This window comes from Podarcis melisellensis, assembly GCF_964234715.1.
Source record: "Podarcis melisellensis genome assembly, chromosome: 9".
In the NCBI taxonomy this organism is placed as follows: domain Eukaryota; kingdom Metazoa; phylum Chordata; class Lepidosauria; order Squamata; family Lacertidae; genus Podarcis; species Podarcis melisellensis.
The window spans coordinates 43,306,557-43,320,413 of NC_138541.1; the positions used below are offsets into that span (position 1 = coordinate 43,306,557).

General features: G+C 42.2%; 1 protein-coding gene across 2 annotated transcripts in view; it reads left to right on the forward strand.

Annotated features, from left to right (window-relative positions):
* Positions 1–13,388, forward strand: part of KLHL2 (kelch like family member 2) — a 36,799-nt gene extending 23,411 nt beyond the window's left edge. For both annotated transcript variants that reach the window (XM_081926071.1, XM_081926072.1), the window contains 10 exons: positions 220–329; positions 2,536–2,652; positions 3,700–3,849; positions 4,696–4,813; positions 4,975–5,172; positions 5,512–5,613; positions 6,620–6,748; positions 9,122–9,262; positions 9,641–9,784; positions 12,359–13,388. In XM_081926071.1, coding sequence (XP_081782197.1) covers positions 220–329; positions 2,536–2,652; positions 3,700–3,849; positions 4,696–4,813; positions 4,975–5,172; positions 5,512–5,613; positions 6,620–6,748; positions 9,122–9,262; positions 9,641–9,784; positions 12,359–12,387 — 1,238 coding nt within the window. In that variant the 3' untranslated portion in view covers positions 12,388–13,388. The remainder of the gene's footprint in view (positions 1–219; positions 330–2,535; positions 2,653–3,699; positions 3,850–4,695; positions 4,814–4,974; positions 5,173–5,511; positions 5,614–6,619; positions 6,749–9,121; positions 9,263–9,640; positions 9,785–12,358) is intronic.
* Positions 13,389–13,857: the final 469 nt, after the last annotated feature.

Consider the following 13,857-nt stretch of genomic DNA (forward strand, 5'->3'; position numbering starts at 1 on the left):
TAATGATATTGTGGTGAGTTATTGTACAGTATTAGAATGCTTCATATATGTGCATTTACTATATATGAACTATGTGCTTTCCTCATTTTGCCTCCGTGTGCCCCAGCAAGTAGTCACTGCAGTGGAAACCACTTGCTTCTATAGACTCAGTACCTCTTAACTTGCATTGCACGGGTGTGTGCGTGTGCATTCAAAGATATTTTTCCCCTCTCTAAACAGAGCAGCACTTTACTGAAGTTGTACTTTGTGAGGAATTTCTGAACCTCGACGTAGAACAGGTGTGCAGCTTAATATCCAGTGACAAACTTACAATAGCATCGGAGGAAAAGGTAAGGTCCCTTTCTCCCAGTTTGAAAGCTGCTTTAAAGAATCTTAAGGTCTAATCAGATACGATGGAACCTTCATTCATGTGCCGCATCTACAACAACCTATCTCACAGGATTATTGTGAGGGTGAAATGGGGAGGAGAACCATGTATGCCACCCTGAGATCTTTGAAAGATAAAGGTGGTATATAAATGTTAATAATAGTAATAATACATTTTATTGGATAGGAAGTCTTCAGATGATGATAACTGGAAAACACCTGCCCCTGGAAAGACATTTACGTAGGCATTAGGTGAACCTCCCGGGAGTGCAGGAACTCCAAAAGCAAGTTGCTATAACAGAAAATGGCGTTTCCTTCACCACAGATGGTAGCTGCACCCAGAGAAGGGTTTCCTAAAATGAGGGTGGGAAGGGGGGAAACCCAAAAAACTAGTTCCTGGGCTGTTTCATATGGAAGCAGACAAGCCTTCAGGTAACAAGGTCCAAAGTTGAGTAGGTAGGGCTTCAAATTATATGCTGATGTGCCAGCACTTTGGAAATGGACCAGTAGCAGGTTTGGGGCCATCTTGAAAGGTTGCCCTATGCGCAATGCATTATAGTTGGCCAACTTCAAGGCTTTCCTTGAAGTACGGCTAAAGCATCCTACCTAAAAATGAGTATTATACAGTGATAGTGCAGATATTGGAATACACATAGGCCCACAAAGCAAGATCATATGATACTGAATGTGGGCCGAGATGTAGGTTAAGTAGAGCATGTGCTGACTTTCGGCATATGGAGAAGCTGTTCTGATTGTTTTGTTTTTGCCACATGCCCTGTGTGGGTTTCTTCCCTCGGTGAGGGCTGACACGCTACTGCAGCATCACTGTCCAACTCTCTGAGTCTTGGCAGTGGCGCAGTGCTGTCAGCCCACATCTCGGCCTGCTTTTAGAGCTGCATGACTCTTATCCTTTAATTAAATCCTCAGCAGATCTTTTGGTACCCTTGCTGCAAACTGAACTGAACTTCTATTAAGCATCCTCATAGACTGCAGATATATTTAGCACAGTATGGGAATTTTATAGATAATCCTTCTAACTCAAGTGGTAAGCACTGACAAGATTTGTAACCGGAGACCACTAAAAAACAACAACACCAAGTTGTTGGCATCCTTGGGGGAATTGTCTTCTTCCGCACACATGCCCCATATGCCCACCCCCCGAACAGCTCGCAGGGAGAGCAGAGGATTAATCATTTCACCTGACAAGGAGAAATGCCTGTGCCGATGAAAGGATCAGCTTAGCACGATGCTGAATTCCACTCCGGCAGCTTGTGAAAACACAAACATTTTAATCGAAAAGCTGAACCTCAGTAAGGGCTGGATCCAGACACATCAAAGAAGCGTTTCAGTGAAACACGTTGTAAACTTTATATGAGAAATCGGGTTGGCAAAAACGGAACTCCAAAGCGCCGTCAGGGGTCACAGTGTTATAATGCATATACAGTGGAACCTCAGGTTACAAACACTTCGGGTTACAGACTCTGCTAACCCGGAAGTAGTACCTTGGGTTAAGAACTTTACCTCAGGATGAGAACAGAAATTGTGTGGCGGCAGCGGGAGGCCCCATTAGCGAAAGCGCACCTCAGGTTAAGAACGGTTTCAGGTTAAGAATGGACCTCTGGAAGTTCATAAAGAATCTATCTATCTATCTATCTATCATAACCAGAGGTACCACTGTACAACACATACGAAGCACTTTTTCTTTGCCAATGTAGCTGTGTCCAAGGACTGAGGATCCTCAGTAGCCACAGTATTCGTTTAAGGAGGTGAGAATATACTCCATCCTCCTGATGGCTTATGAGAAGCTAAAGGTGATTGAGGAAGAGACGACAGAGGAGAGCAGCCACTTTCAAAAGGAGCAAGATGCTTGGGGTGAGAGAGGGAAGCAGCTTGGGCTTGGTACCCCTTTTTAACCATTTAGAGAGTGAGATGGCTACTGGCATCTTTAAAAAGATAGGACCTGCTGAGGATAACTCACAGAGTATGGGCGGAAGCTGTGGCTCCTTTCCTGTGCTACTAACCCCTGATGGAAGGGTGTCTGTTCTCCACGCTCAATTACAGCACTTGCAGAGAAGGGCTTCTTAAGAGAGAATAATATGTGAATCTGCCCTGTTTCCCCCCCCCAAAAAAAATGTTCAAAACTCATAGTGTGTCCTTTTGTTACTCAAGGTGTTTGAAGCGGTGATCGCGTGGGTCAACCACGACAAAGATGTGCGACAGGAGCTCATGGCACGCCTGATGGAACATGTCCGCCTGCCATTGCTCTCCCGGGAGTATTTGGTTCAGGTAAGTAAAAAGTAAGCATTTGATTTGCACACCCTCTCTCTTATTCTGTACAACCTTAAGCGTACAGACTTAGCCATAGGAACAGAATATTTACCATTAAGGAGACAGAATCACTTAACTACAGGTAGCACTTCTTGTAAGGTTCTACCAATCTGCTCAGCGTTCTGTATCTTGGTAGTTATGACCGGGTCTTTTTTATCTTGTTTGTGTCGTGCTTTTTGGCGAGTGTGAAACTTTTGAGAATAGTTAATAGTGGAAAGGGTAAGGCTCCGTTAATTTGGAGAAATCACTTCATCAATCTAACTAGCCCCCCCAAAAAAACCCAAAAAACCCTACACCTAAATTTGAAGTGACCTGCCTTAAATGGTTTATCGCTAAGAATCTGAATCTGCAACTATACTAGAACAATTGTGTACTGGTTTATGCTTTCCTTGATATTTTGTTGAAGGGAATTAATATTTCCTGTTGCCCTAGAAATGTAGGAAACCAGTTTAAATGAAGTCACTTTGGTCCAGCTGGCAGGGCTCTCCAGAGTTTAATAAAGGACAACCCCATCTTTACCTGGAGGTGCCAGGGAGTGAGTTTTGAACCTTCTGCATGTCATACAGAAGGAAATTGGCAACATTCACCTCATTTTTCCTTGAGCTCATTTGTTTTCATTTGTTTGAATGAATTACCTTGATCTTGTTCAGAAAAGTACTGAAATGTCTTTGCATAGGACAGAATTCCAAAGCACACATAACAAGTGATACTCAAATTGCTTTTTTTTTTTTTTTTGCCAGGGTATACAGCTTCTGTGCTTGTCTCTATATTCTGGTTTCTCGCCTGTAGGCATCCACCCTCTTGAAATGCCTTTTCTTTATAGGGTTCCAAAAATTTTGGAAGCACCGTGCTTACATCTCTTATTGAACAGATCCAAAGGGCTTGTATTTTCTTTCTTAAGAGGGCTGGCATAGGGGTAATCTTGAGATGAACATGCCAGCATATTAGTGTGCACCTGTTGTGTAGTAGTACTTGTTAAGACTTTTGTCCACGTTTAATGCGCAGAGAGTCGAAGAGGAACCGCTTGTTAAAAACAGCAGTGCGTGTAAGGATTACCTCATTGAAGCGATGAAGTACCATTTGTTGCCACTTGAGCAAAGGGCTCTGATGAAGACCACACGAACAAGGCTGCGAACACCAGCCTGCCTTCCAAAAGTAAGACCCGTCACTCTTGGCTACCTGGTTCGCCATTTAGTATTGCATTGCATTATGGGAAGAGAACGTTCAGCAGAGATGTAACAGATGGATTTAATTATGTGGCGGTCTTATTGAAAATACAGTGATTTTGGAGTAATTTAAGACAGTCGAATGGGACACATACACACACACACACACACCAGTAGGAAGAGGCGCACCACAATCCAGTAAGTGAATTTAGACAATCAATCTAGAATGTCAGAATGTCTTTCTTTCATATTTGTTAGTAGGGTTCTGCTTGTTCAAGAATATTGGGGTGCCATGACGTAACTGGCAAGATTGTCATGGTGGTTCAGCAGAGAGACTCTTGTTTTGCCTGTCAAGAGCATCTGCCTTTTTAGTGAGGAGAATGGAGGTATTTGGTTCCATATGTGTCCCATGAATTGTCAAGGTGACCACTTAACAGAAGGAGCAGCGTTCTAGATTATAGCAAGACTCTTCTCTCCTCCCCCCCACCCAAAAAACCCTGGTGGCAGCAAAGTTAGGCAGTAGGAGTAGGACTATATCTCCTCCTTATTGATCCCTGTGTACTTTGGTGGTGGAACTCTTTCTCCTGACAATCGCCTTGGCAGAAGTAGTCTCCAAAAGAAAAGGGGAATACAGGAAGTTCAAAGATGCTATTCTGATACATGATGGGTATGCGTAAGTGAATAGTTCCTAAGTTTATTGCTCTAGCCAAAGAGCATGACAAACTACTCTGAGACACGGAATAGCAACTTGTAAGAAATGATCAATTTTCCATTGTTGTCTCCATTTATGTGACTAAGCAACAAGGTTATTTACGATGTGTTTCTTCCTTTGAAGCTGATGGTGGTGGTTGGAGGACAAGCACCCAAAGCTATCCGCAGTGTGGAGTGTTACGATTTTAAGGAAGAACGGTGGCACCAAGTTGCTGAGCTGCCTTCTAGAAGATGCAGAGCAGGTAGCTGCTTAAATTGATAGTGTTGCTTACATAGCTAGGTAACTCCATGCCAACAACTTCCTTTTAAGAAGGATGGGTTTTTTATGTGTGCAGTCTTTAAACAAAAGAGCATACATGGTCTGCAGTGACCAATGCCTGAAATGTAGAACCTTTTCTTTCAGGAGTGGTATACATGAGCGGTCTTGTCTTTGCCGTTGGTGGTTTCAATGGCTCCTTGAGGGTTCGTACGGTGGATTCATATGATCCCGTGAAGGACCAATGGACAAGTGTTGCTAGCATGCAAGACAGAAGAAGCACTTTGGGGGCTGCTGTATTAAACGGACTTCTGTATGCTGTGGGAGGATTTGATGGAAGTACAGGTATAGAGCATTTCATTCATATTGTACTTTGCATTCTTACTTTGAGATGACAGTCTTCTAGATCAGACCTCACCAATTTGGCGCTGTTCAGATGCTTGGCAGTACAATTCCCATCAGCCCCAGCAAGTTGTTTTGCACTATTAAAATTGTGCTTATAAAAATGAAAACACAACACGCAGTAATTCATCTGAGTGAGACCAGCACTCTCAAGCTCACGGTCATCTCCGTAGCTAATGATAGAAAAGAGTTCATAAGTTCTTAATTCCTGTTAATAGTTCATGGAGAAACGAATGAATAATACCTTCTTTCTTCATAGCTTTGTGTACTGCTTTGTTACAGGTCTATCATCAGTAGAAGCCTATAATATGAAGACTAATGAATGGTTTCATGTAACTCCAATGAACACAAGGAGAAGTAGTGTTGGTGTAGGTGTAGTTGGAGGTAAGGTCTCCTCTTAAGACTAAATTGGTTCTGGTGTCCATGTGACTAATAGCTGTTCCCAAGCTTAACTCCTAAATACACCATATGTTCCTAGCAAGCACTTTGCAAAGCAGACTAGTCTTTTCAGTCTAACTCCATCTTCAGATGAAGTATTTATTAGACCCAGGAGTGCCCTCTGCTGTGTTCTCTGTGAATTTTTCCTAACCACCTTAGTACAGTATTTTTATCTTTATTTTATTAATTTTTTGCTTTCCTTGTGCCAAGGAGAAAGTGGCAGTGTGCTGCCTGCTATATTAAGAAATAGCTATAGTAGTCAGATTTTATTGGCCAGCTGAGAAGCTGAATAGTCCTTTTTTTAAAAATGACTGCTCATGTTTTAAAATAAAAATAAAAATCTTGAATTAAATGAATATGATTGAAAGAGAAATGTCTAAAAAAATACTTAAAGAGAAAGTATTTGTTTCTTCTGAAATGTACGAATGATTTAAACTGAACCACAACCTATCTGAAGTAGACAGCTCAGATAAGGCTGCCTTGCTTTCGTTCAGCTTCTTCAAAGTGTGAGTCCATCAAACCTCACAAAAAAGGACTTGAGTGGAACCTGACAAGTTCTCTTCAAAATAGACCCTTGTTGAGAAAAGCCCATTTAGCACAAAGCACAAACATCCACGCTAAATGGTTTTGCATTGTTTCGGTTACACAGAGCACAAACCTTAACTGTTTTATGTGGAAGCTTTCTCATTCAGATCAGTCACCCCTTTTAACACAAAGGCTTCTAGGTTTAATCCTCCATGAAATGCACATCATACAAATCTAATGCAGCCTTCTCCAACCTTGGGCCCACCAGATATTTTTGGGCTCTTTACTTCTATCACCAAGCATGATCTGTGGTCAGGAAAGACAAGAGTTGTGGTCCAAAACGCTTGGGCAACACCAGGTTCGGGAAGGTTGACCTATCATCTACTGGTATAGCTGTATATGCAGAATTTGTTAATCCTATTTCCAGGTATGCTGTATGCCGTCGGTGGCTATGATGGTGCATCACGTCAGTGCCTTAGTACAGTGGAGTGTTATAACTACAGTTCAAATGAATGGAGCTATGTTGCAGAGATGGGCACTAGACGTAGCGGAGCAGGTGAGTAAACAAACTTAAATGAGAACTTAAACTTAAATGTGTCAAATAGAAAAAAATGCAAGGAATCCCAAATTTTGGGGTTTTTTTTTTAAACTAGTCATGGCAGGTACACATATTTTCAAAATCCAAATAGCTTGAACTTGTTCCTGCACCTCCCTCACACTCATTGCTGCATGTGGGACATAATTCATGAACCAGGAAATAATTGCATCTATTGGAATATGAGATGTCTCTCTGATCAGATTTTAGCTTGAATTGCTTTACCATTCTCAAGGTGGGGTGACGGGTAGGTGTACATTCCAAAGATCAATTGCTATCAGTTTCTTTGGAAGGAACTGACATTGTGAGTTGCAATCAGGAAGTGTTCTCAAGATAATCTTTCTTTGTAGCTAATTTTTAAATTGCTGGTTTAACGCCCCCATTTATTTGTTTTTCAAAGGTTTTTGGTATGATCTCACTCACTGAAAAATCTGACTTTGGTTGTTTTGTTTTGTTTTTTGAATCCCGATTTAAGTATTTATGTTGGAAGCCCCCAGCAGCAATCTCTTAAATGCCAGTGGCTTTGAAAAAACAATTTCTGGTTCAGCATGACTTGAGAAAACATAATTTTGTTTGCATACATCTGGATTACACCCATTCAGTACTTGGTGTCCAGTTCAATTTGCACCACTGGGCACTGTGGTGGAGTAGATGAGGGCCGGTATGCTGAGCTTGAATCCTTGGGAAATGGTTTGGTGTTTCCTTTGTTTGGAAGATTGACCAGTTCTGTGTGGGGTTGCATTCCCTCTGAAAGAATAGGTTCAGAGCTTGGGGGGTGGAGTGCTCCTAGATCCGTCTTTGTTGCTGGAAGCTCAGATATAGCCTCAGTGGCTAGGAGTGTCTTTTGCCAGCTACAGTTAGTCCTCCAACTATGGCTGTTCTTAGACCTGGATAATAATGGCAATGATGATGGTGGTGATTGGTTAAATTTGTATTGAGATTCATGTACTGATACCTTCAAAACTCAATTATTGCAATGCACTCATCCCTTGAGCAGAGGCTGCAGCTGATGCAGAATGCTGTGGCTAGACAGTCGATAGGGTCGGACTATCGGCAGCACATAAACCCGGTGTAAAGCTTGCATTGGCCGCCTATATGCTACTGGACCAGGTTCAGGATTCTTGTATTAATTTATAAGACCCTTAAGAACATGGATCCAGGTACATAATGGACCACCTGATCCATTATATCCCTGCTCAGTCACTGAGGTCTTCAAGGGAGTCACTGTTAATGGTCCCCCATGGCTTGGATGCACGACTCTTATTACCAAGGAGCCATGCATTCAGTATTGTGGGCCCAGTTTTATTGAACTCTTTTCCAGATCAGACAGGACACCCCCCCCCCCCCCGTTAAGCTTTCAGTGCCTACTGAAGACATTGTTTTATTCCTGCAGACTTTTAAGCTGAATTGTGGTTTTATAGTTTTGACTCACTTTTAGTCTTACTGCTTTGTGTTTCCTGTATGCCACTGAGAGATTGCTGCAACTAAGTGATATACAAATTGAAAGGGGGGAAATGGGGTGGGAAGGAGAAAGTAATGATTGGAGGAGCTGCTTCTCCTCCTCTGGCAGATGGATGAGGCTAGATTGCTCTCCCATGATGCTCTTTCCGAGAGGTAGAGAGTGCTTCTCCCAGGGGCCATTGGTTTCCTGACTGGTGGCGAAGGAAGGCAAGGATGTGCCTCACTTCAACTCTGCAGTTTGTTTGCTAGCATAGTGCTTACGCTGCCCTTTTATTCTTGCATGTTATGTTTTTTTGCTTATAGAATCTGTTGCAGGACCCCACAGTATTTCCTTCCTGTGAGCTGCATCAAGGTTTGCAAGACCAAGAACTAGCATAGCATATTGGCTAAAGGTGCAATCCTATGCACACTAGTCTAGGTGTAATTTAGCATAGGATTGCACTGGACAAAGGTTTGCACTGTAAGAGAGTCAGCTGTGGGCCAGTATTTCATTAGTTTAAAGTTTGCCCCTTTGATGAACTCAATAGAACCTTCAACAAAGCCACACACAGCTCCAGCAAACCATGTAATATTGGGATAAACACACTGACCTAAAGGTGGCTGTAAGAGTCGCTGGGGAAAAGTGTGAAGACATTTTTCAAAACTCTCAAGCTCTAGGTACATACTAAGTGTGTGTTCGTGTCCATGAATGTGTTGGTGCCTGTGAACGTATAATGTAATACAGTATTTATGTGACTTTCATTGCATCTGAATTTTTTTGATTCCCACCTCCCACCCCTTGGTACTTTTTTGGTACTTGCTAAAACCCCAGAAGTGGGGATTTATGCTTTTTCTTAATGTTAACTTGTTTTGCTTTCCCCCCCCTCCTTTCAGGTGTTGGTGTCTTAAACAACTTATTGTATGCAGTAGGTGGCCATGATGGTCCTTTAGTCAGAAAAAGTGTTGAGGTGTATGATCCCACCATCAATACATGGAAACAGGTTGCAGATATGAACATGTGTAGGAGAAATGCAGGTAAATATTACAACTTTAATATAGCATTGAAAATTGCTTCCACATCTGCCCCCCAGGTTATTTATCTAATGAGGACCTTGCTTTGAGTAATGAGAAATCTAACATAATTCAGTATATGACACTAACACAGCCACTTTCACCATAGAACTAAATAACAACAGACAAAAATTATGGCAGTTTTGAATTTTGATAAACCACTAGCCTCAAATGCTACATTGGGGGAATACATGGTTGTCCATCATATCAAATAAATAATTGTGCACTTAGCTTGTCACTTAGAAAGGCCTTAATGCTTCTTTTTTACAACCTCCTGGCACCAAATGTGGCCTGGTGAGCTAAGAAACCAGGCGCTGACACTGTTTTTCTGCTTTGTATTAGGGGTTTGTGCTGTCAATGGGCTCTTATATGTAGTTGGAGGAGACGATGGTTCCTGTAACTTGGCAACAGTGGAATATTATAACCCTACAACAGATAAGTGGACGGTGGTATCGTCATGTATGAGTACAGGAAGAAGCTATGCAGGTAATATAGAATAAGTTAAAAAGGAGGAGTCTTCTCCCTTTTTCTGGAGGTTAATGAAGGGGCAGGTGGACTGCATTATGCTCCCTCAATGAGCGTGTATTATGTGAATGGGTCTAGAAGCTCTTGGAGGATGGATGGGATGTAAATGGAGTTAAACACAGATAGCATCTGTATGCGGTGAAAACCAAGCTCTCATCTTTATATTTGCTGATTTGAAATATGTATATGCCGGGGCGAACGAAGGCGTTGTGACACCCGGGGCGGGGCATCGCTACATAGGGTGCATGTGCAGTGTCGCTATGTATAATGCATGTGCCATACATAGCAACGCCGCATGTGCACTGCACATAGCGGTTTGCCGGTGCTCCAGCGCTATACGGACAGTGCCGGGATCCCCTGCTCGCAGCTGCAGCCTCGAACGGAGGATCCTTTACATGCGGCTGTAGTGGCGATGGAGGGATCCCACCGCCATCTGTAAGGCGCTTGAGCGGTGCCGGCGGAAACCGCTATGTACAGTGCATGTGCGGCGTCATTGCGTAAAGCGCATGCGTGCAACGCTGCACACACGCTGTACATAGCAGTTTGCCACTGGCGCCGGGATGCTCTACTCACGGCTCCAGCCGTGAATGGAGGATCCTCCACATGCGGCTGCAGCGGGTTGCCTTCTTGTCACCCCCCCAGACATGGCACCACACCCCCATTGCGACGCCATTGTGTATATGTCACCTTTTTAAGAGTCAAAGCTTTCTGAGGGTGGCGTCCATAAAAAACAACATGTAAGACAATTTCATCACAGGTAAAATGTGAAGGCAGAGGGCCTTCTCGGTAGTGGCGCCCACCCTGTGGAACGCCCTTCCAGCAGATGTCAAAGCGATAAAACAACTACCTGACATTCAGAAGACATCTTAAGGCAGCCCTCTTCAGGGAAGTTTTTAACGTGTGATTTTACTGTATTTTTGGTTTTTATGGAAGCCGCCCAGAGTGGCTGGGGAGGCCCAGCCAGATGGGCGGGGTATAAATAATAAATTATTATTATTATTATTATTATTATTATTATTATTATTATTATTATTATTAAACCAGAAATCATGAAACAAAATCCATACAAAGAGCATTAGTTATAGATGCTTTTGAACACCTATAGAAATCCACTGGGAGATGTATTAAGGCGATGTTGAGTTAGTTGGCAACCAGATCTATCTCTCTGTTGCCTCTGACTCAGGATAAGCAGTTCAGGTGCTTGTCAGTTGTATGGAGATGGTAGTAGTTTGGATGGGGAGTACTAAACTGAAACTTAATCCAGGTAAAATTCAGGTGCTGCAGGTTCTCAAGTGTAGAATATAGGGAGATGGTCAGTTCTGGAAGGAGTTGCATTCCCCTGGAAGGAAAATGTGCATTTGGGGGGGGGGGGGCAGGACTCCTTGATCCATCACTGTCACTTGAGACACAGTTCGCCTCAATGGCTAGGAATACCTATTTCCAGTTCTGGCTGGTTCGCCAGCTGCAGTCCCACTTGGAAGGGGATTCTTTGGCCAAAGCAATGTATGCTTTGATAACTTCCAGGTTAGACTAGCAATATGTTCTTTGCCCTGGAAGACTGTTTAGATGATGCAGTTAATATAGAATGCAGTAGCAAGGCTACTGTTGAGTGTCTGGCCTGACATGTATTCTGCTGGCTTTGAAAGATCTGCACTGGTTTCCAATTTGCTAAAGGCTTAAATGACCTGGACTCCAAATACCTGAAGGAGCACTTCCTACCACATCAGCTTGCCTAAGTGTTGTGATCAGTGTGGGAAGTCATTTTGGCAGTGCAGGCAAAATATGGTTTGAGGGGCGGGGAGACAGGGGAGACTTTCTCTGTGGTGGCTTCCAGGTTGTCAAATGACTTCCTCTCTGAGTTAGTTCACACACCTCTTCACCCAGGTCTTTAGTTGACTAGATGCAAGGCTTTGTTTCAGCTGGTACTCACTGGAATTCAAGTCCAGCACCTCTCAGTTGGGCGCTATTGCCATTCTAAGAGAAAGAGGGAGGTGGTCATGGTGAGTTCCAGCACTTATTTTTCTAGAAAATCACACCGAGTAGATGTCTTCCCTTCTACTTTGCTATGATCTGATGTTCTGTGCTGCTGTTGTTTTTTGGTTGTTGTTGGGGTTGTTGTTTTTTTGGCAACTTTGCCATTGGTGGTTTTCTGATGCTATTTTACAGTTTTAATGTAAATTGTACTCGTTTTTATTTGGTGAACGAAGCTCAATAAATACAGATAGCAAATAAGCAGACATCCAGCCTAGAACTAAAACATAATTATAGCCCAAGACCCACTACAGCAAAAAGCACAGCAAATAAAGCCCCCTTCAGGGAAAATATTTTAGTTTCAGGGGGAAATATGTATGTGAAGCAAAACTCCGTAACTCCACTCAGGACCAGTCCTGCTTTCTAGCCACAGAATCGGGTCACATCTTTATTTTTACATGGCTGTTTTAACTCGATAAAGTGAATTACGTAGTTTTAGATCAACCATGTAGGAATGTTTCTCTGAATAACAGTTCAAGTCCTGCTTTCTCTCTCTTTCTGTAGGTGTTACAGTTATTGACAAGCCATTGTGAGTTGGTGCAAAGATTTCTCCCTACCTTGATTATGCAGTAGAAGCAAGCTTTAACAAGTGATGTCGAAGTGATTGAGCATCAAGTCACTTCTTAACTTGTAGCACATTGAGACATGTTGGAAGCTGTGGCCTGCGACAATTAAGGATGAAAATGAAGATTATTCCAGTTTGAAGCAATGTGTAGCATTATTTGATGTAAAGCAGCATCTGACTGAGATGTAGCTGGCTGTGTTGACTACAATTTGGATTTGCTGGGTTTCTGGACAAAATTCCTTAAGGACCAATCATGTGTCTCATGGTTGACTGGATATTTTTTTTAAGTAAAAGATAGTGTTTCCTGGTGTCTTTTTTCCAAAGAAAAAAAATATCCATTAACTGCTGGTTTTTGGAGGAATATTGAATCCCAGCTTAGTACTACAAGCTGGCACAAGAATCTGGATGCTTTTATAAATCATCTTTGGTTACATTACTATTGTGTGCATATTTAAGTGTGTGTGTAAGTAGACTTTCTTTATACTTGTTTGGATCTTGATGATACTATTTATACTCTGCACGGAACTTTGAAGTTTGCCAGTACTATGTTGTAAAACAGAGGTGTATATTTTGATATTTACCAATGCTTTAACAAATGCCACAGAAAACATACAATACAATGCTCATGAAACAAGTGTAATGCCAAAATGTTTTAAACTAATGTATTGGTGATCTCTATTTACCAAGATCTCTTTTGTTATGTTTTGATTTATCTCTCTTAACTCTGTCATAAGGGTTAATACTTGGCATGGGCATAATGGCAGGTTTATAATGAATGTATGGAGCTCTGTTTTACTTGCATGGCATTTAAAACTTTTCCTGTGTAACTAGCTGCTATTAATTATGTACTTCCTGTATGTGAAAATGTTTGTAAACAAACAATTCCTGGATGCTTTAAATATGACCAAAACTATTGTCATTTTGACTTCTTTTCTTTTAATAAAACTTTGCATATTTGTTTTTCCTAAAGTTTGGGACTTGTATTTAATGTAAAAGTGATGAAATAATGTCCCTCTTCAACAAGACAGGTATTTTTTGTTTCATAACTGTTTGGGAAGACAGATTGGATGAACTGAGTATGTTTTGCTTGGAGCAAAAGAACCATGCTGACCATTCTTCAGGATGAGAACAGAAATCGCGCGGTGGCGGCATGGTGGCAACAGGAGGCCCCATTAGCTAAAGTGGTACCTCAGGTTAAGAACAGTTTCAGGTTAATGTCAGGAAAGAGTTAGAGTTAGAAGTTTCCAGTTTCCCAGAGGGAGAAAGCTTTCCCCAAGGGGGGGAGGAGAGCAGTGAATCAAATAGAAGAGAGCAACAGGAACAACAGGGATGTTCCCAGGAAAGGCAAGGGTTAAGTTCTAGCTCAGATTCGGAGGAGGGGAGATACAGTGGTGCCCCGCAAGACGGAAAACCCGCTAGACGAAAGGGTTTTCCGTTT